The sequence below is a fragment of the Ictalurus furcatus genome, chromosome 27, assembly GCF_023375685.1.
Source record: "Ictalurus furcatus strain D&B chromosome 27, Billie_1.0, whole genome shotgun sequence".
NCBI lineage: Eukaryota > Metazoa > Chordata > Actinopteri > Siluriformes > Ictaluridae > Ictalurus > Ictalurus furcatus.
The window spans coordinates 18,303,107-18,323,851 of NC_071281.1; the positions used below are offsets into that span (position 1 = coordinate 18,303,107).

General features: G+C 39.9%; 1 protein-coding gene across 1 annotated transcript in view; it reads right to left on the minus strand.

Annotated features, from left to right (window-relative positions):
- cdh8 (cadherin 8) overlaps positions 1–20,745 on the minus strand; it is a 136,234-nt gene that overhangs the window by 48,698 nt on the left and 66,791 nt on the right. Inside the window, exon 2 of the mRNA XM_053617414.1 lies at positions 19,815–20,109. Coding sequence (XP_053473389.1) covers positions 19,815–20,109 — 295 coding nt within the window. The remainder of the gene's footprint in view (positions 1–19,814; positions 20,110–20,745) is intronic.

The window sequence follows — 20,745 nt, forward strand, 5'->3', positions numbered from 1 at the left end:
GAAAATCAGGACAGCGGTGTATATAACATCGGAGAGGTTTGGAGGTGATTTACATCTAACATCCTTCTACAAACAGCCGTTCTTCAGCGTACGTGAAAGCATTTCAGTTTCTCGAGCATAAAGATGAATTATTTCCTACTCCTGTTAACATTATTAATATTACATGGCTGATTGACAGGCGATATCATCAACGAGAATGTTGCACTTTATTTATCATATTTCCTCATATAATTAACTCCTGGCTACGGCACTGATGTAGCCCATGCTAACACTAGGTTTGTTATCGGATTCAGGCTTTTGTTTTTTTATGACTGAAACTGAGGTAACAGGAATTCAGCTGCCCACAGTCAGAGATCTATACATTCTCAGCTGGAGTGAGGTGAGCCGACCTGACCCGCTTGATTGGATGGCGTCGCTTAGAGACACATTCACCACCATGAAGGCTGTCATCACAGAACCATCAGCCATCCAGAAATTGCAGGCTGATCCATCCAGAGGGGATAATAGGCTGAGCTGAGGCTCATCAACACCGGCACACTAACCACCTCAAAGCGTCCACTAGAGCACTTGGTTTACTTGGAAACGTGCCGGATTGTGGAGAAATATACGCCCCGGACAGCCGAGCTCGTTTCACACCGGCCGCTGAAGGACATTTACAACACATGCTAAGAGCTCTGAGCGTGGCGAGGGGGTCGAGGTGGAAGCCTTCCTTTCCTCAGCTGTCATGCGCCGAGGAGTAATTTTCTCATTCCGCTATGATGTACAGCCGGCACTATAATTGAAAAGGGTGGTTCCTGCATGCTGTTTATCACAGGACATGAGCATCAACAAGAGACGTAAGGATCCTGGTCATAAATAACAATAAGGTTCTACTTCAGCAAACTCATCTCCATCGACGACCTCCCGCTAATTCACATTCATGCTAACGTTCAGGGTGGTGGAGAACCAGCTGGAGGAGAATGACCCGAGTATGATTAGACCAGAATTGTTAAACATTATGCACATGTCCATAATATTTTCTTGTTTATTATTATTATTATTATTATTATTATTATTATTATTATTATTGTTGTTGTTGTTGTTGTTGCTGTTGTTTTGTTGTTGTTTTTATTTTTATTAATTTTTTTTAAAAAAATTTACTTTATTATTTTCTTCTTCTTCTTCTTCTTCTTCTTCTTCTTCTTCTTATTATTATTAATTTTTATCTTTCTTTTTTTCTTCCATTTTTAATATCTCTTTCTGGACTGTTTTCAATATTGCACATTCAGGGAGTGACTGCTGGAGAAGTGACAGAATGGTGGAGCTCGAGGAGTGATAAAGTGGCCACTAGAGGAGTGACTCAGTGGCAGCTCTGGGAGTGACGGAGTGGCAGCTCATGGAGTGATGGATGGAATGGCAGCTCATGGAGTGATGGACGGAATGGTAGCTCAGGGAGTGATGGAAGGAATGGCAGCTCATGGAGTGATGGACGGAATGGCAGCTCAGGGAGTGATAAAGTGGCCACTAGAGGAGTGACACTGTGGCAGCTCTGGAATTGACAGAGTGGCAGCTCGTGGAGTGATGGACATGAGTGGCAGCTCAGGGAGTGACGGAGTGGCAGCTCAGGGAATTCTAGAGTTACCCTTTTGGGGTAACTTAGTTACAGGTCAGGGAGTGACAACGTGGCAGCTTTTGGAGTAACTTAATGGCAGGTCAAGGAATGACAGAGTGGCAGCTTGAGAAGTGACCGAGTGGCACTTTGTGGAATGATGGCAGGGCAGATCTGGGAGTGGCAGAGTGGCAGCTTGGGGAATGACCGAGTGGCAGGTGGGTGAATGGCAGAATAGTAGATCGGGGAGCATCACACAGCAGTTTGGGGATCAACACAATGGGAGATCGGCGAGCGACAGTGTGGCACCTCAGGGAGAGAGAGTGGCATTTTGCAGAGTGACAGTAACAGAGTGGAGGTTTGGGGAATGACAGAGTGGCAGTTTGAAACACTTCAGCATGTTCCTGTGGACCAGGAGAAAGTCACAAGGCTGCCAAAAAACACTGTTAGTCAGGAAACACATCCTTAAACTGAGGCCTTGACAATGTGTTCAGAGGAACAAAACAATTAAACGTGTCCTTTCTAGGCAGCTGACACAAGCCGCCATTTTGAAGTGTCGTGTCATTGATTCACTTTAATTAGTTATTAAGAAACAAGCGCTGCACTCATGGACGCTTCGGCCGAGACAAATTGCTAGACCTCGCAAGCTTAATTGTTCCCATGACAGTGATGATAACTGGGGAAAAACAAACAAACAAACAAACAAACAAGATGGAAGTTACTAAAGGAGTAAAAGTTAGGAGGGAAAATGACAGGGCAAACAGATGTTCAGCAATGAAATGTAAAACGCATACTTGACAGAATTTCTAATATGGATCAAGAGACATTTAGGGAGACATGGTGGACCATCATAAAATGGAAAGATAGAGAGAAAGAGAGAGAGGAAGAGAGAACTGTTATTGTCTCCTAGCAAGGTTAATGTTGGTCTCAATCTGCCCTTAAAAGTCTGAATAATTGTGAATTTTCTGAGAAAATACCAGAATTTATTCTCTTCTAATGTGAAGTAGGCGTGGCTAATATTAGGAAGCATGTAGCAAAGTAGTAAGTGAAAGTGAACCTAGCAAGACGACGCTAAACTAGAAAATGAAAGCTAATTCAATGAGTGAAAGCTAATCTAGTGACATAAAGTTGACCTTGACAGAAAAAGCTAACCCCGCGAGTGAAAGCACATCTAATGAGAGATGTGTGTGAGAGAGAGAGATAGCAAATGAAAGCAAACGAGTGAACGTAATCAAATCTTGTGAGAGAAAGCTAAGAGGGTGAGTAAAAGCTAATCTAATGAGTAAAGAAAGCTAAGAGGAAGAGGAAGCTAACGAAAGGTAAGCTAGTGAAAGGTAACCTAGCGAGTGAGAGAGAGTGAATGAAAGCTAATGCAGCGCATGCAAGTTAAGCAAGTGAGAAAATTGTAACCTAATGAGAGAAAGCTAATCTAACGAGAGAATCCAGTGAGTGAAAGAAGAACTAGCGAGAATCCAAAGATCCATGGATTGCACTGCAAAATGGAAAAGAAAAAAAAGACAAAAAAATGATCCCTGAGATAAAATCAAAAACAAACGGAAAAGTTCATGACGTGCACGACAAGATCCGAGCGCTATCCATGTGACATCCTGTCCATCTCTTCTCTCTAATTGTTTGTGCACTCGCTGGAGTGAAGATTTCAGTCTTGTCTTTCTCATCTGCAGGAAGTGTGTATCTCTCACGGGGGGAAAGCGACGCATTAAAGCGATTGCAATCATCACAGAGCATGTTGGCCAAAACTGCACCCACTCAGCGGTGTGTGCGAGAGACACAGAGAGAGAGAGAGAGAGTAAGAGAGAGAGAGAGAGAGAGAAAGAGAGAGTGAGAGAGAGAGAGAGAGAGAGAGAGAGAGAAAGTGAGAGAGAAAAAGAGAGAATGAGAAAGGAAGGATGCGAGAAAAGCCATGCTGAGTTTGTGTGAGTATTTGTAAGTGTATGTTTGCATCTCATGTGCAAATGTGTGTGTGTGTGTGTGTGTGTGTGTGAGGTGGAGTGTGAACACAACACTGACTTCCTACTTCCTGTGAAGGTGATGGAGGCCATCAAAGCTGACACTTAGATATCAGTGCAAACACGGTGAACACACAGGCACTGATGAAAAGACTGTGTGTGTGTGTGTGTGTGTGTGTGTGTGTGTGTGTGTGTGTGTGTGGGTAAAAGCAGTGCCAGGTCTCTGATCTTCCCTCTCCAGTGAAGATGGCACCTTTGACATGGAGGTGGCAGTGAGAGAGGGCGTGTGAAGGGTTAAACTCGTTTCCGTCGGAGAATCTGAAGCCAGAACAGAGCGCGTGTACGTGACTAGCGAGTAAATGCTACGCTCGGGTAAAGGAGGCGCCTCTTTTTTTCTCCTGACAAGCAATCCATCAGGAGGGGATGCACATGCACATACCTGTGCGTACACACACACACACCCACACACACACACACACACAGTGAGTGATGGATGGAAGACACGATTCAGAAACTGAAAATGAAAATAAATAGCATAAAGCTATTTATAAAGCATCGCCATCGTACCATATCCTTATCCTCAAAACTTACAGTAGACTTTTCTGAGATTTCATTTTTATTCTTCACCTCATTTTATACATCTTTACTACCACTGAGGAACTCCGACTGAACACAGATCATTTAATATTCCTCTCTTCTAATGAATTCTTGCTCCGAACCTGGAGTCTATCCCAGGGAGCATGGGGCACAAGGCGGGGTACACCCTGGACAGGGTGCCAGTCCATCGCAGGGCACAATCACACACACACTCACACACCCATTCATACACTACGGACACTTTAGACACGCCAATCAGACTACCATGCATGTGTTTGGACTGGGGGAGGAAACCAGAGAACCCGGAGGAAACCCCCGCAGCACGGGGAGAACATGCAAACTCCACACACGGTGGGAATCGAACCCCCGACCCTGGAGGTGTGAGGAGAACATGCTAACCACTAAGCCACCGTGCGCCCTGCGCTTCTTCATTTATTTTATTTTATTTTATTTTATTGATTTATTTATTGCAGATTTTTTCCCCTTATTTTCTGTTTTAAATGACTGAATTTTGTAGGCATTCAATAAAACTATCCTTCATTACAAGAAAGAAAGAAAGAAAGAAAAATAACTCAAACGAGGATGGAAGGAAGAGTTTACTAATACTTTAATAATTTCAATTACACTTTTAAGTTGAAATAAAAGAAAAATGGAAGGAGGACAAAATGAAAAATGTGCTTTACAAGTTATGCCGTAAAATGACATTTAGAAAGAAAGAAAGAAAGACAGAGGAGAAAAAAAAAAAAAACAATCAAAGAAAAGAAAAAAAATGGAAAGAAAGAATTAAGGAAGGGTTAAATATGTTTTTAAATATGTTTTTAAATATGTTTTATAGTTACAAATACTTAAAAATGACATTCTGAAAGAAAGAAAAGAAAAAGTAAGTGTCTATAAAATATGCTTTACAATTATGCATTACAAATGGAATTTTTAAAGAAAGAAAGAAAAGTGTGTGTAAGTTTTAGCGGCACTACAGGAACATGAGGAAAAAGAGACACGGCTGTCGCTGATCTCTGCACTAAAGAGGTGTAAGAGTGTAAATAAAGTACGCAGGATCAGCAGTAATCAGCGCTGTTTCATCCCCGGGGCCAGGCTGGGGGCGGAGCCGGGGCTGGGGGAGGGGTGGGGCAGGCCCGGGGGCGGGCCCGGGGCCAGGGTTGAAGGGGCCGTGGCCGGGGCTGACAGGAGCGTGGGGTCGAGCCGTGTCCGTGTTAGAACTCGCTGTTCACCAGCATGCACTAGTTCCAGAGAAAAGCGTCTACAAGATATACAAGGGGATAAAAAATGTCTCCAGCGCTCCTCCTGCATTTTTAATCTGCAGAGGGAGAGCTGGAAGGCAGCGGCGTGTGCGAGGAGGCGTCCTGGCATCCGATCACATCGCAGGAACGCCAGCCAAAAGCTCCGTCGGAATTAGCACACTCCGGGCATGAAAGGAAGAAACCTCTCTCTCCCTCGCTCACGCTCTCTCTCTCTCTCTCTCTCTTCTCTCTCTCTCTCTCTCTCTCTCTCTTTCCTCTCTCTCTCTCTCTCTCTCTCTCTGCTGCTCTATCAAACATTTCTCATGTAGGCCCGAGCCTGCAGGTCTCCTTCCCCCGTCCCGTCGTGATTAATAATTAACGTCGTGCAGTTTCATGAGGCTGAATTTCACTTTATTACATTTTATTCACACTCGGAGCTTATGTAGAGTTTATGACGCGTCTTAGCGCTGAGTCGGCTGTTTAAATGCGAGCACGAGCTTCAGCCTGGGACTGTTTTTTTTTTTTTTTGATAAATATAACATTAATAAAACAATAAGACACTGACGTTTTCTTTTCACACGGCTGTGTCATGCTTTAAATGCGAGAAGGAAATTAAAGCAGGGGAAAGGTGGGGGATCCTTCAGATTACACGCTCAACACTATGATCTCTATGAGAAGCATTTAAAATCAAATAAATAACAACAACAACAACAACAATAATAATAATAATAATAATAATAATAATAATAATAATAACAATAATAATAATAGAGAAGAAAGGAAAACAAATAGCAAACAAAAGGGAAAGAAAGAAAGAAAGAAAGAAAGAAAGAAAGAAAATTTAACAGAAAAGAAAGAAAGAATAAAAAAAGAAGGGAAAAACAAACAAAAGAGAAAGGAGGGGAAAGAAAGAACATACACAAAATAAATTAGAAAGAAAGAAAGAAAAAAGAACAAACAGAAGAGAAAGAAAAAAGAAAGAAAGACAGGAATTAAAACAGAAGAGAAAGAAAGAAAAAACATAAATACATTATGTTCTTTCTTCACATACGTACTAACCCTAGAAAGAAAAAAATAATATAGAAAGAGAAAGTAAACAAAAGAGAAAGAAAGAAAGAAAGAAAGAAAGAAAAGAAAAGAAAAGAAAAAGACAGAAAAGAAGAGAACGAAAGAACGGAAGACAGGAAGAAGACAGAAGACAAAGTAAGAAAGAACATAAACAGAAGAGAGAGAAAGAATGTAAGAGAGTTACAGTATTATCTCTAGCTGTTATAAAGCCCTGACACTGGAGACTCCTTCCTGCGAGTGATAAATAAAGGGCTGCAGGGTGAAGCAGCTGTGTGTAGGAAAGGGGGACGATTTGCTGTTCAGGGGTTTCTGGTGTAATGTGAGTTTTGGACTTGAACTGGATTTATTTTTCTTGAAGACTGGGATGATTTTGTTGCGCACCTGGCAACCCTGTAGCACATGATGCTAGCGTGTGCTGATTAGCCTGTCACATGGGACACCACGGCTCTGTCCACTCATTTCAGCTTTCTCTCATTTTCTCTTCATTTATCACATGGTGTTTTTCCCCTTTCCTTTTTCTGACTCATGTCTTACTTTCATTAGCATTTTTGAAGAAAAAGCAAAAAAATAAATAGGCGCTTTGTGTCCTGCTTCATATATATATATAACAAAATCAGGACAGGATATATATATATATATACACATGTATTCATTCATTTTGCCTTTTTTCCCTCCTAGTCCGTCATTGTGTCGAGCTTGGAGCCAATCATCCGTGGTAGCAATCTTATGCAGAGTGCCGTGAATGGCTTCATTTCCTGGCCACGTGCGGGATTTTTTTTTTTTTTGCGCTGCCTCATGAGGAAAATGGGCCGAGGTAATAGACTCTGCTCCAAAAAAAAAGCAAAAACAAGCCACTCGGGTCCTGTTTGACTCGAGGCTCAGTAATAGCTGAACAACAGCATTTTCTTAGCAGCACACAGCAGCTGAATGAAGTCAGGTAAAAGAGCTCGCTAGCTCACAACACACTTACAGCCAGACATTACCCGCTTGAATTGCTGCAGAGGAAAGTGTTTAGTTCAGTTAGTGGCGTTGTAGACGTTCCTCATGCACACTGAACACCTGTCCCGGTATTACCTGCCGTACACGAGTATATAATGGACAATTAAACACCAGTCTTATTGTTCAAAACGTCCTCCACGTGACAGATGGTGCAGAGGAAGTGCTTACTCAGAATGTCTACCACGCCGCGGCGACGTAACGCCAGCGAGAGGCTGTTTACTTTCTTCCCTCAAGTTTCAAACTGTAATGGAGATTTGACAAATTGGCGAGCAGACCGCAAACATCTGTGCGTTTCCTGCAATGCATGCTGGGTTATTTACACAAGCTACAGGGCTTTTTTCCCCGCTTTGAATTCAAAGGAGGAGGCATACACGAGTTACGACTTCAGGTCTAAATTACGCCACGATCTGAAAATCCTAGCTAAGAAAGATAAGAAATGTGTAAGATGTTCATCTTATAAAATCCTGCGTTATAAAGTTATAAAGTTATACCATCGACACTTCCATGATGTCATCGGTCCAGGCAACGCTACTTAAACTTTGAAAATATCGTTAGCTGAAGCTAGCTCACTACATTACAAGCTACATCGCAAAGGTCGGTCCTTGGAAACCTTGGAGTTGAGAAAGTCGCTATATAATTGAAACATATTTTTTCGTTACAAAGTTAGCTTACACTGACTATTCAGTGTCGAGTTACAGACTTAAGCACTATCCAGAAGTTACGTGAGGGTCACACACACGGGACACATCCACTTGTCCATTTCTTTTCAATTTTATTTGGCTAAAAATAATAAAAAATGATGTTACTGATATGACATTTTGACAGGAAATTGTTGGTGATATGACACACTGGATTTATCTCAAAACTGACAAAATTATTCTAGCGAAAGATCCGGTGTTAGCTAAGAACAGGGTGTGATGTTTTAAGGAAGACGTTTTTGAAACTTAAAAATGAACAAAATCATTTGTTAATATATTATAATCACAATCTATATTTTTTTCCCCTCATGTTTAACCGTTGATATTAATATTTAACAACACGATGTTAAACTTGCTAGCCTGCTAATTAACAGCTACTTCCTGTGTAGCTGGAATTTTGGTGTCTGGTCCTCCACCTTTTCAACCCACCAAGTGTCCTTCATTTTAATTTTCACTAGCTTTAAAGGTTATTTTAAAGGAGCAGTGTGTCATTTTTAGCACCCTCTGCTGCCAGTGAGGTGAATTGCAAAAGAAAAAAGAGGAGAAAAATTAGCTTCAAGTTTTTTTTTTTATTCTGGATTGAGGCTGAAGCTAATTTCAGGGCCAGAAATGTAACCCAAAGCTGTATATAGTGCACCGCATTGCTTTACGTAAATCTGTATCTTGATCTATTCATAAGATTAGCACCTTTAATCCTCCTGCGGCGTTCACTAACTCGAGGTCAACCTGTAAGGTCAGGATATTTAAAGATTTAAAGCGAGTCTCTGTTTGTTCCTGGCTTTGGGTTCGACTCGCAGACCTCGGAGGCTGAACCGGACCTTTGGGTTTCTCTCGGCACACCTTCGGAGCAGCAGATGTGGCTTCGCAGTAGGCCAGCTGCACAAGGCGTTACACACCCCGGAGCCCCCTGCTTCCATCTCCATCTGTCACCACACACACACACACACACCACACACACTACGACCCGCTGCTGGACTTCACCATTTATCAGACAGCTGAGAACTAGCATGTGCTAGCATGGAGAGGGGGCAGGATACAGTATGGCTGCTTCAGCGAGAGCTCTGTGGATGATGTACAGTCAGGTCTAAGAAATTTCATCAGTTATTGAAAATATCGGAAATTGCTCACACGCCGTTTGGGTCGATTTAATTTGTCCAATTGTTCTTACACCATATGCTGTACTTCACCTGAAGGCTATCAGTTTTTCTCCACTGCTACATTTTACATTTAAAACAAAACGTTAGTCAAAAGCAGTCAGTCAGCCAGGACAGTAGCAGAAGCACATGCATTTAGCAGTAGCAGATTAGCATTGTGCATTTACTCATAACACAAACACCTTGTAATTTCAAACTGACTTCCTGATGCATCTGTAAACCTGGACATCAAGACATCACAAGAGCTAAAAAACAAAAACAAAAACAAACAACAGCTGTAGCTCCATCGCGTTCGTCCTCAGCACAGAGTTTACTGCAACTCAGTGTCTCAAAGTGTATATTTTCAGGAGAAAGTAGATAATGCATGCACAAAAAGTCGCTAAAATGTCACTGTACTGATTTACATATTCATTGTATTGTCATTATCATTTGCATATTAAAACATATTACATGAAGGAGGAAGATTTTCTGAAGATACTTAAGAAGATCTGAAGTGTAGAAGGTAGATGGGAACAATAACGATCCGTGATTGGTTATTTGGTGATCAGTGATTGGTGGATTGGAAACAATGGTATATAAATATAAATATCAGTGATTGGTTGTAGGCTTTAACTCGTATAGCCAGCGGCTGTGATATGAGCCATACCGAGTGCAGGACAGTCACTAGATTAGCAACAGTGGTGTAGCTCCACATCAGTACCAGGCTTCTAGGCTTTAGAAGTGATTCAGATTCATGTATAAAATGGTGGTGCTGGAGAATGCTAAACTGGAGGCTACTAGCTTCCACGACTTGTTAGCTACACTAGCCTTGTAGATCCAGATTAAAAAAAAAAAAAAAAGATACACGTTTCAGACCAAAACTTCTTTGCTAGAGAAGGTTCTGGCCTGTTCCTTTAAAGCAGAAGACTCTTCAATTGTTGCTCAGAAAGATATGAAGGAAATTAAAGCTAATTTAATTAAGGCATTTCATTAGGATTAAGTCTTATACTTGTCTGAATAATTGTTAAGTCAGAAAGTGTTCCAGCAGTGTTTGTTTTGCAAAGAAAAAAGAAAATATCCTCTATATTTCCAGAAATCCGTCTTAGGGGAAAAGTCACCGGTTTACACTGTCAGAATCCCCGCTGACGAGTCCGTATTTATTTTATTTTTTACCTGCCAGGGATGCCGCGTGCATAATCAGAAACGTTATTAGAAGTACAGCCGTGCTCGCCTGTTAGTCCTGTTACCCGCACTCATAATAACTCTCGATATGCAAATGAACTCTGGGTAATCTATTAACGTCACTTCGATTTTATTTCAGCGCTCCAATTTAGCAGATCCTGACACATCGTCTCCGTACACGCGTTCATTTTGCCAGGAGAGCGCGAGGGAAGGGCGGAGGAGCCATGTGCCATCTGTCTCTCCACCATAATGACTCGGTAATGAAGCCGCCACGAACGCCGGCTCCCTCAGGCCTCGAGTTTCACACAAACGACAACAAGGAAAAAAAAAAAAGAAACAACTTTCCCCCTCGCTTTATTCTTCCATGTAGCAATTATTGTCATTCACACCTTTTCTTTGGAAAAAGAGGCGGGCCACATGACTCGACGTTAATTACCCTGAGAGTCGGTGAAAAACTCTCATCGGTGCCAGAAGGCTTTATAATTCCAGCATATGTTCCGCAGACCTGATGGGGGAATTCGCTCACTCGTCTCGGTCCTTGCAAGTCAAAGACCCCATTAGTGAGGAAACGGCTTCGCTAAATCCGACGAGATTTGTCCAATCCATGCAAATGACTCCTAATTCCCATTGTGCGTGGACCTGCGTTGGTAAGTAACGGACTCGGATTTAATTGAGGTGAAATTGAAATGGTAGATAATCTCATGAATATACATAAGAGCACAAACTCCGAGAGCGTGGACCATCTTTAATCCCGCTAACTTTAAGCAGTGTGGAGGATTTGTCAGGCCTCATATGGCTCGCTTGATTATTAATTTGCAGGAATCATTGATAGAGTCGGAGATTGAAGAGCTATACTTTATTTGCTGATTGCAGCTTTGCGTCTTTAAAAAAAAAAAGTGACACCTGCCACAACGAGTTCTTATATATATAAAGAATAGTCTGGTGCAATGAAGTGCTTTATTTGTCCCATAAAAGTAGCTTTGTATAGAAGTTTCCAGCATGTGAAGAAAATATTAAAGCAACTCATAATAATGAGGATATTTCTCAGTGTGGTATTATTAGTTCGAAAGTTTAGCTATTATCGTTTCATGCTAGGTGCCTAGATATTCAGAAATTTTCATATCCGTGGAAAAAAAAAATGAAACTAACACAGCCCCATATTTACCTTCATTAATATGCAAATTCATGCAAAAAATCCTGCTTTTATGTATATCCACATATCACCAACATTAGCTAATATAGCTATCTGTCTTGCTAACTGCTAATAAACTAGCTCACATTACACATTTCATTACAACATCACCACAACAACCACTTATCTAGCTAGTTGTATGCCTAAATGTTTGTCTTTGAATAATTAGCATATCACACATGATTTACTGCCATCCTAAGATGTGACACATCTTATACATAGCTCCGCCTCCAAATTAAATTCATACAGAAATACAGATGAAGTTGTTGTTTAATATATTTTTTAAATTATGGTCAAATGGAAAAAAAAGTAAACTTTAATGGCTGAGGAACATCACTAACATCACTACACATTAATTGTGCACATGTCTACATATTTGCTGTTATTAATATGCAGATTAGAAACGCCCCCATGTCCTGTTGTCACTGTAATTAGTTAATGTAGCTAGTCGGCTCGGTAACTGCTAGTAATCTAGCTCAGATTCGTCGCGTGTTGACACGAGCGGGATTTCAGTGTCAGAGTCTCGATATTCTCACTGATTTTATTTAAAGTCAGTCATGTTATAATGTAACCATAACAACTGTAACGTTGTTCGTCACCAACAGCTAAAAGTTTCCAGGTACAACACGTACAACACTGTCGTATTTTATTAATTTGCATATTGTACGTGATTAGTCTAAATCCGTTGTGCTTATATCGTGACACCATAAGCTGAGCTCATACATCGCCCTGCCCCCAGAAGTGTCTGCTTTATGTACATTTTATTAAATCTGATCTATATGATCAGACACAGCATCTGGAGTGTTGGAGTTAAGTATTTAAACATCAGCCCTGGTCATTATTTTATAGCGAAAATCGTCTGTTTCCAAAAGGAAGAACCAAGCACCTACTGCAACACACTGAACTCTCGCGTGTATTATGCTAAGCGTCGGCTACTTTTGTTTGAGCCACACAAAGCACTGGGAAGATTAGATAATGACGGAGATTATTCTGAATTTCCTTTTTTGTTCGGCTCCATCAGCAGAGCCGAGGTCATCAACCACATCATCTTCCAGCACAGGAAACTAAAGCGAAGACATAATGTTCTTTTCTCCTCCCAAATTTTTATTAAGCCGCGAGTCTTATCTCGCACTGGACACACAGCAACATCTGCAGGATTCCATAAATAAATAAATAAATAAATAAATGGATTTACTAAAAAGGACCGGCATGAACAAGACAACGTGACAGACAGAGCACGAGACAAAAATATTAACACTTTTTCCAAAATAACTGTTGCATCTCCTCTTTGCCCAGGCTTTAACTTCGATCGAAACCATGACAACGTATTTATGCCGGTATATATACTTGTAGAACCATCCAGCTAACTAATTTGTCTTAGGAACCTTTGTTGAAGTCTTCCGTCTCTTCATACCCTTTGTATTCAGTTATGCTTAGCTTAGCAATGTTAATGCTGAACTTTCCATAACGTTATGGTGTATATACTAAATATGCAGCAAATCGTCATTTTGTGCTTTCGACCTGATAAATCAAACGCATAATATCCTTGCTCTTTAAGTAGTTGAAGTTGTTTGAATCGTGTTGCTAGGCAACTGGAAATCAGAGAAACTCAGCATGAATTAGCGAATAACTCAGGCTAAAGATTTAGTTCAGCAGTGCATAGCTGTTAACGCTTAACCGAGAGGCTCAGAGGCTGTGGAAATGAGACAAAACCATAGAGAACGTCAACATTTTCCTCAGATGTGTTCATAAATTACTAAAAAGAAAGACTCTGCTCGGCTAAACTGACACTGTAAATACAGTTAGCATGAGATAATTGCTAATGGAACATATAGAGGTTTCGGCGTGTTGAGAAATGTTAAGAGAAGGGCGTGACAGCGCAAATATTCGGAAGGTTTTCTACACGAGAGCTGTTTGTCTATGTGGAATCATCTTTTGAACGTGTTGTCATGGCAACACGTGACTGATTTTGAACGTAGCCTTAGTAATAGTTATGTTTGTAAATGATGTTACAGTTACCATTACAAGGTCGATTCAATATAGAATAGTGTCTTATTCCTCTTTTTTTTTTTACTTTTTATCCGCTCATAGGTCAGTCCCTGTCGTCACTTACGTTATGTTAGAGGTGCTTACAAACCGTCGTTCCCTCACCAGCCCTCTCTTTTTCTCTGCTAGTTAGCAAGACGAAAGATTTACACAGCTTTTCTGTCCTGAAGCTGTCAGAAAAATTAAAGCTACGGCTTTACCTCTGACGGTTACAGTACAAAGCGCTGACACTGGAGACTCCTTCCATACTACAATAATTACGCACATGAAGTTACAAGATACCGTACAGGTCCCTGTGAATGAGCTGTTGCTATAGAAACGATAGCATGTTAGAACGAGCGCGTTAATATAAACCCGTGATGGGTAGCTGCGCTCCTGTCAGAACTGCTGTTATAGAGAATTAATCAACACCTTCTGACCAATCAGAATCCAGGATTCAACACATTAAACCAAATACAACCTCTCTGTGTGTCTGTGATCTAACCTGCCTCCGCTTTCAATATGCCACAAAGTCAGCCATGCATGTGTGTGAGTGTATGTGTGTGTGTATATGTGAGTGTGTGTGTGTGTGTGTGTGTGTGTGTGTGTGTGTGTGTGTGTTATCTACACTGGACCTGCCAGGCCTGCGCTTCAGCTTCCGGCTCATCGTCTTGTGTGATTTATTTGTGGGTGGCATAAAGCAGATGGCGTAGAGCACCGGCCCTGATCCACACGTCTGCTACAGCGATATGACACATTTTAACGCCTCAGCACTTACTCAAAAAAAAAAAAAGAAAAGAAAAGAAAAAAAAAGGGAAAATTAACACACACTTTACTCACCTCATCATTAAGTTTCATTTCCAAAATCCATTCCAATCCCATCAACTCTCATAGTCTCCTCAAAGAGCTTAAAACAGTCCAACACACTCACAACATGGAAAAAACAAAAAAAATCCCGAATGAGCCGAGTGTGTTAATGGGTTAAATTAACATAATCAGATTGAAGCGAAGAATTTGTGTCAGTTTGTTTCATTGTACGAAGACATAATTTATTACGCCGCTACTTATTATTCACACGAAAAAGTCTTGGAACGAAATAGGTTGTCAAAAACTAGTTAAAGCTCACGAGCTGGAAATGAATTAATGCTCGCTGAATATTTCATGCAAAAAAATATGTTTTAATGACCTGACCTAGACCTGAGTTTAACTTACATAGCGCACGCGTATAAGTGTGTGTGTGTGTGTGTGTGTGTGTGTGTGAGCGGGCTAAGAATTAGTTGGTGACTTCTACAGCATAACAACGAGCTACACTTTCTATAGCTACAGTTTCATTCTTACAGTTTTTGAGATTTGATTCATATTATTACAATGAATTAATGAATTAACACATCACAGGTCTATATTAATGCGCTCGTTCTGATACATTATCGTTTCCATAGTAACAGCTCGTCCACAAAGACGTGTACTGCAGACGTTCCACATACACGATTAAAAAAAAAACACGCGTCATTATTGATACTTTGGTTTGAACGTTTTACGGAAGGAGTCTCCAGTGTCAGGGCTTTGTAACAGTCAGAGGTAAAGCTGTAACAAGTTTTCCGATGTCTTCAGGAGAGAAGCTGGTGAAGGGGCGACTGTTTATAGCTGCTATAATGTAAGTGACAACAGGAACTAACACGTTTAATGTAACTATAAATAGATAAAAAGTATGACGTCTGTGCTGCATAAGTGTAAAAATGTGGCTGCACTGTTATAGGGAATTCATCAACATCAGGGTGGTATTTTACTGTAATGAACACACACACACACACACACACACATACAGTGTTAAAATATTATATTACAGGACAGACCGTATATGGTGATGTCTTAAAAAGCACGGATCAGGATATTAAGACATTTTACAAAATAAAAGCAAAACACTAACATATATATATTTTTTTTCTGTTTAATAGAAAACTCCTTCCGGGACGTGGTGTATATCAGACAGATAATAACACAGACGGGCATTTCGGACGTCCTGAAGTCTATTTTCAGCCATAACTCAATTGTCACTGAAATTACAGCTCCTGAATTTCCCCTTTTGTCCAGCAGTCTTTAGCCGAACACGCCGTCTGTCTCCGCCGAGAGACGAAACCAGACATGAAACGTCTGCTGTCTCTGAATGTGACACCGACTCTGTGAAAGACCTGTTTGTCTGTACGTTCCTTGTTTTCTTTTGCAACCCAAGGAGCTTTTGACTCATCCCTTGCCTGTCTCCCACCACATAAATACTTTATGATACCAAAACAAGTCAGGTCCGAGCCTAGCGAGAGAACGCTGGCTAATGTTTAATTAAACTGCGGCGACGAAAAGAAAAGAGCAAGTCACAAAAGGAGGGTTTTTTTTTTGTCGCTGCAGGAGTGCCGTGGCGTGTCACCCCGGAGCTCGTTATCTCCCAGACGTCACTGTCAAACCCTGATAACGGCGTGGACGAGTTCAATCGAGTGCATCGTTGGCGGAGAAGGAAAACACACACCCCCACAGACACACACACACACACATACACACTCTTTTTCTTTCTGTGTGTGTCGTTCTAGCTTCAGAGACATGATGGATTACAGTAACAGTGAGGAAGTAAATGTCGTGTCCAAACAGCCGCAGAAAGAAAACTTACTTGGCTGCACTCGGCTGTTCGCATCCAGTCTATTAGTCAATCAGGTCCAGGAATGAAATAAATGAGTACAGTAATGAAATAAATGAGTACAGTAATTATATAATGGGCTACAGCAAGAACTGCTACGCTCAGAGTTCTCCACTGCCACTTTATTACATTTACTGAGCTAGTAAATAAAACACTAAACTCAGTTTGTGTGCGTGTAAAGGTGGATGCAGGCTTAGATTAGCGGTGTAAACCTCAGGCTTCCACGAGATCCGATTTTGATTCATAAAGCAAGGATTCGACATTTGCTGATACCCCTGAACCTGCTATGATACAATACAGTGCGGTAGATATGATACTATATGATACAATGTTATACCATACAATTCAAAGCAATACCATATGATACAGTGTGATACAATATGATACAGTGCATTACAATATGATGCAATGTAATACCATATGATGCGATATGATACAATGCGATACTATATTATACAATGTTATACCACACAATACAATGCAATACCATATGAGACGATATGATACAGTGTGATATTCAAAGCAATACCATGATATGATACAATGTTATACCATATGATGTGATATGATACAATGTGATATGATACAATCCAAAACCGTATGGTATGAGAAAATGTATTACCATATAATACAGTGCAATACCATATGATATGATGTGACATGATACAATACGATAAGATATAATACAATGTGATATGATATGATATGATATGATACGATATGATATATGTTACAATGCGATACCATATGATATGATAAAATGTCAGACCATTTGATACAATGAAATACGATACATATGATACAGTGCGATACCATATGATAAGATATGATGCAATGTGATACAGTATAAAATGATACCGATATAAATATAAATATAAATATAAATATGATACAATGCAATATAATATAATACCATGTGATACAATGTGATACAACTGAGTAGCCTCTGATTGATGTGACCAACTTTGTTCAGAATCTGGGGCAGGCCTACTGTTAATTTGTGAATGATGATAACCTACATAAGAATTATTTTAAAAATATCATTATGGAAGTTAGGGGAAACTTGATTTATGAATGTAGCGTTGATTAACTTAAATCATTGCCTTTTAAAGCAACGCATTAATCCAAATTGTCAGTTCGTAAAGCCTTTGACTTAAATACCATTTTTTTATTATTATTATTAAATTATTAAATATCAACAACTTTATTTATTTAGGCTGTAATATGTGCTTTTGGATTTGATAGTGCATCGTTTTCAATCTATTATTTTACTTGTACACAATTTCTCCAAAAAGCTTACTAACACTAACTCTTTCTCTTCATTACTGATCACATTTTTAAACAGCAGTTCAATTTGATCGGCACTATTACAAAAAGATTCAATATTAGATGATCGTGCTGTTTATATTAATTTATTGGAAAATAGCAATTAAAAAAGAAAATAAAAATGCTGCAAAACCCAGTATTTGCACATAAGAAATACATTGTTATAATAAATATTTGTTGAAATACACGATGAGAGGACAGGACATGAATGCGATCACAGTAGCGGTAGTAATCACTAGCTCCAAGTTGGGGTTGTGTCAATATAAAAGTCACGGAGGATGCTTGTTTTTGCATTGATAGAGATTTTAATAAATAATAATACATGTTAACAGATTGTGTTGTAAGTTGTTTGTATTTCTGTGCAGGATAAAATACTGAATCTCTCTCTTTTTTTTTTTTTTTTTTCTGAGAAAAGACACATTTCCATGGACATCTGCTTCATTTTCCAGCCGGAACTGCAATTAAGTCTCAGTGTTTTAACGTTAAATTTCTATTTTGAATGCCGGGTTTCTTATTGAGTTCTTTTTAAAATTGCCTAAAATGAAAATGAGGCTGCAGACAGTGTAACTGTAGCAGTGTGTGTGTGCTGTACTGTAGAGATAGTGTGTAATGGGTCATGTGTACTGGGTTTGTGTTTACAGTGCATATAAAAAAGTTTACACACCCTTGTTAAAATTGCAGTTTTTTCTATTGTACTTGGATAAATCATGTCAGATCTTTGTCCAAATTTACCATTCATGTTGAAAATTAATGATCATACATCAATTCTGTCATCAGTGAAGTGATTCTGATTAATCCCAAGATAAAGGCCAGCTGTTTCTGTAGGGTTTTCTTGATTTCTTCTTGATTTCATCCGATTGCTGAAGCCATGGTCCTCAAAGAGCTGAGAAAGCATGTAGAGCAACGCTCACCATCCCTGTTCCTGGAGATCTACCTTCCTGAAGACTTTAACTCCAACCATAATCGTGCCCACCTGAACATCTAAAGATGGACTTAAGAAGTTCTTGATCAGCTTAATCAGACCCACAGCAACATCAAAGAATATATGGCAAGTACTGATCACTTCCTGCACGTGACAATAATCTCTCATATTCTTCACGTGTCTAGGTTATGGGGTAAGGTGGCTAGACAGAAGCCATTTCTCAGGAATAATTAAAAAAAAAAAAAAACACTAAAAAAACATGCAAGCTTGCCTAAATCACCCCAAACCATGTGGCAAAATGTCTTCTGGTCTGATGAGACCAGGGCAGAGCTTTCTAAGAGGAACGCTTGGTGCAATAACCAGACAGCTTATCACCCGAAGAACACGTTATGCATAGAGAAGCATGGTGGTGTTAGCATCATGCAATGGAGCTGCTTCTCCTCAGCTGGGACTGGGGCTTTAGCCATTGAGGGATAGAGGGAATCATGGATCGCTCCAAATACTAAACCACTTTTTTGCACAAAACCTACAGCTGAAGAGGAGGAAAAATTCCTTCCAGCACAATAACAACCCAAAGCACAAATACAAATCAACAAAGGAACAGCTTCAGAGCACCAAAATCAAATTTTGGAATGATGCAGTCAGAGCCCAGATCTAAATCCTGTCGAAAACCTGTGGAATGCCTTGAAGAAGGTTGTGAACAGGAGATCCCCTCGCAATTTTCTTCAATCTGGAGCATTTTTGCAAGTAAGAGTGGAATAAAATGACTAAATCAACAAGATGGTAGACTCTTACATAAAAAAACAAAAAAAACCACACAGAGTGCTGTATTCCAAGCAAGAGGTGCTTTAATGAAGTATTAGTTAAGGGGTGTGCATACTTATGCAACCAGGTTATTGCCAGTTCTTTCTTGTTTTTTTGTGTGTATTTGTTCACTTAAATTGTGTTGGTTGCTATAACACAATAATGATGGAAAAAGATCTGACATGATTTATCTTGATTTCATTTTTGTACATCACAAAAACCTGCAGTTTTAACAGGGGTGTGTAAACTTTTTATATCCACTGCAGATAGCAAGTATTGTGTAGTCTTGTGCATGTTTTATATATATATATATATATATATATTTATGCATACTATTCTTGATATTTTGGTTGATCTCAGACGGTTACGAATTAAAATCATGGTTCACTCACCGACGGGCGACATTTCGGGCACCGAGCCCTGGTACGGCCCCTCGATGAACTGCGGCGGATTGTCATTGATGTCCTGCACTTTGATGATGAACTCTGACGGAGGCTCCAGCGGCTCATTGGTGTCTCGGTTGATGACCTGCGCCGTGAGCGTGTACTCCGCCTTCTCCTCGCGGTCCAGCCTCTTCATGGCGTGGATGTCGCCCGTCAGCTCATTGATGGCGAAGATGGTCCCTGCTCCTTCTCCGGCCAGAACGTACCTGATGTTCTTATTCCCCACGTCTAGATCTGTGTGGAGCTGCAGATAGAATAAATCATATTCAGTAAAGTATCGTACAGTGCATGGAAAGACGGTTCACACTCAGAAAACCCTAAACCATTAAATAAACTATTTTCTAAAATACCTGGTGCAACCCAAATCCCATCAGAAATGTGCATGATATAGAAAAATGGCATGACCACACTCACTATAAATCCTAAATAATATCAATGTCTTTCAGTTATATCAATGATTGGAAACATTATCTTTTAAAATTCCAAAATGGTACGAATACCAAAATGGCAACCCTGATCATGTCGGGGTACATTACAATGCAAAGATTTTACCTTTAAAATCTTTTACCTTTACCATTAAAATGTAGTTTTTTTACTTCATCTTGTAGTAGTAGTAGTAATAATAATAATAATAATAATAAGTAGAAAAAAAGAAATACATTTGTGTATCCCCATATGCCATTTGGAAATTCTCTACCTCAGTCAAGCACAGTTTTTCCCACATCTTATACACAAGGTGAATAAAAAACACACACACCGATATGCCATTTAGTATTACTTTTAATACCTTAGACAAGTCCAATATTTTCTGGCTTTTACGCAAATCTTTTACATGGGGTCGTTAGCAGCTCTGAGATTTGACTCACGACCTGGTGTCACA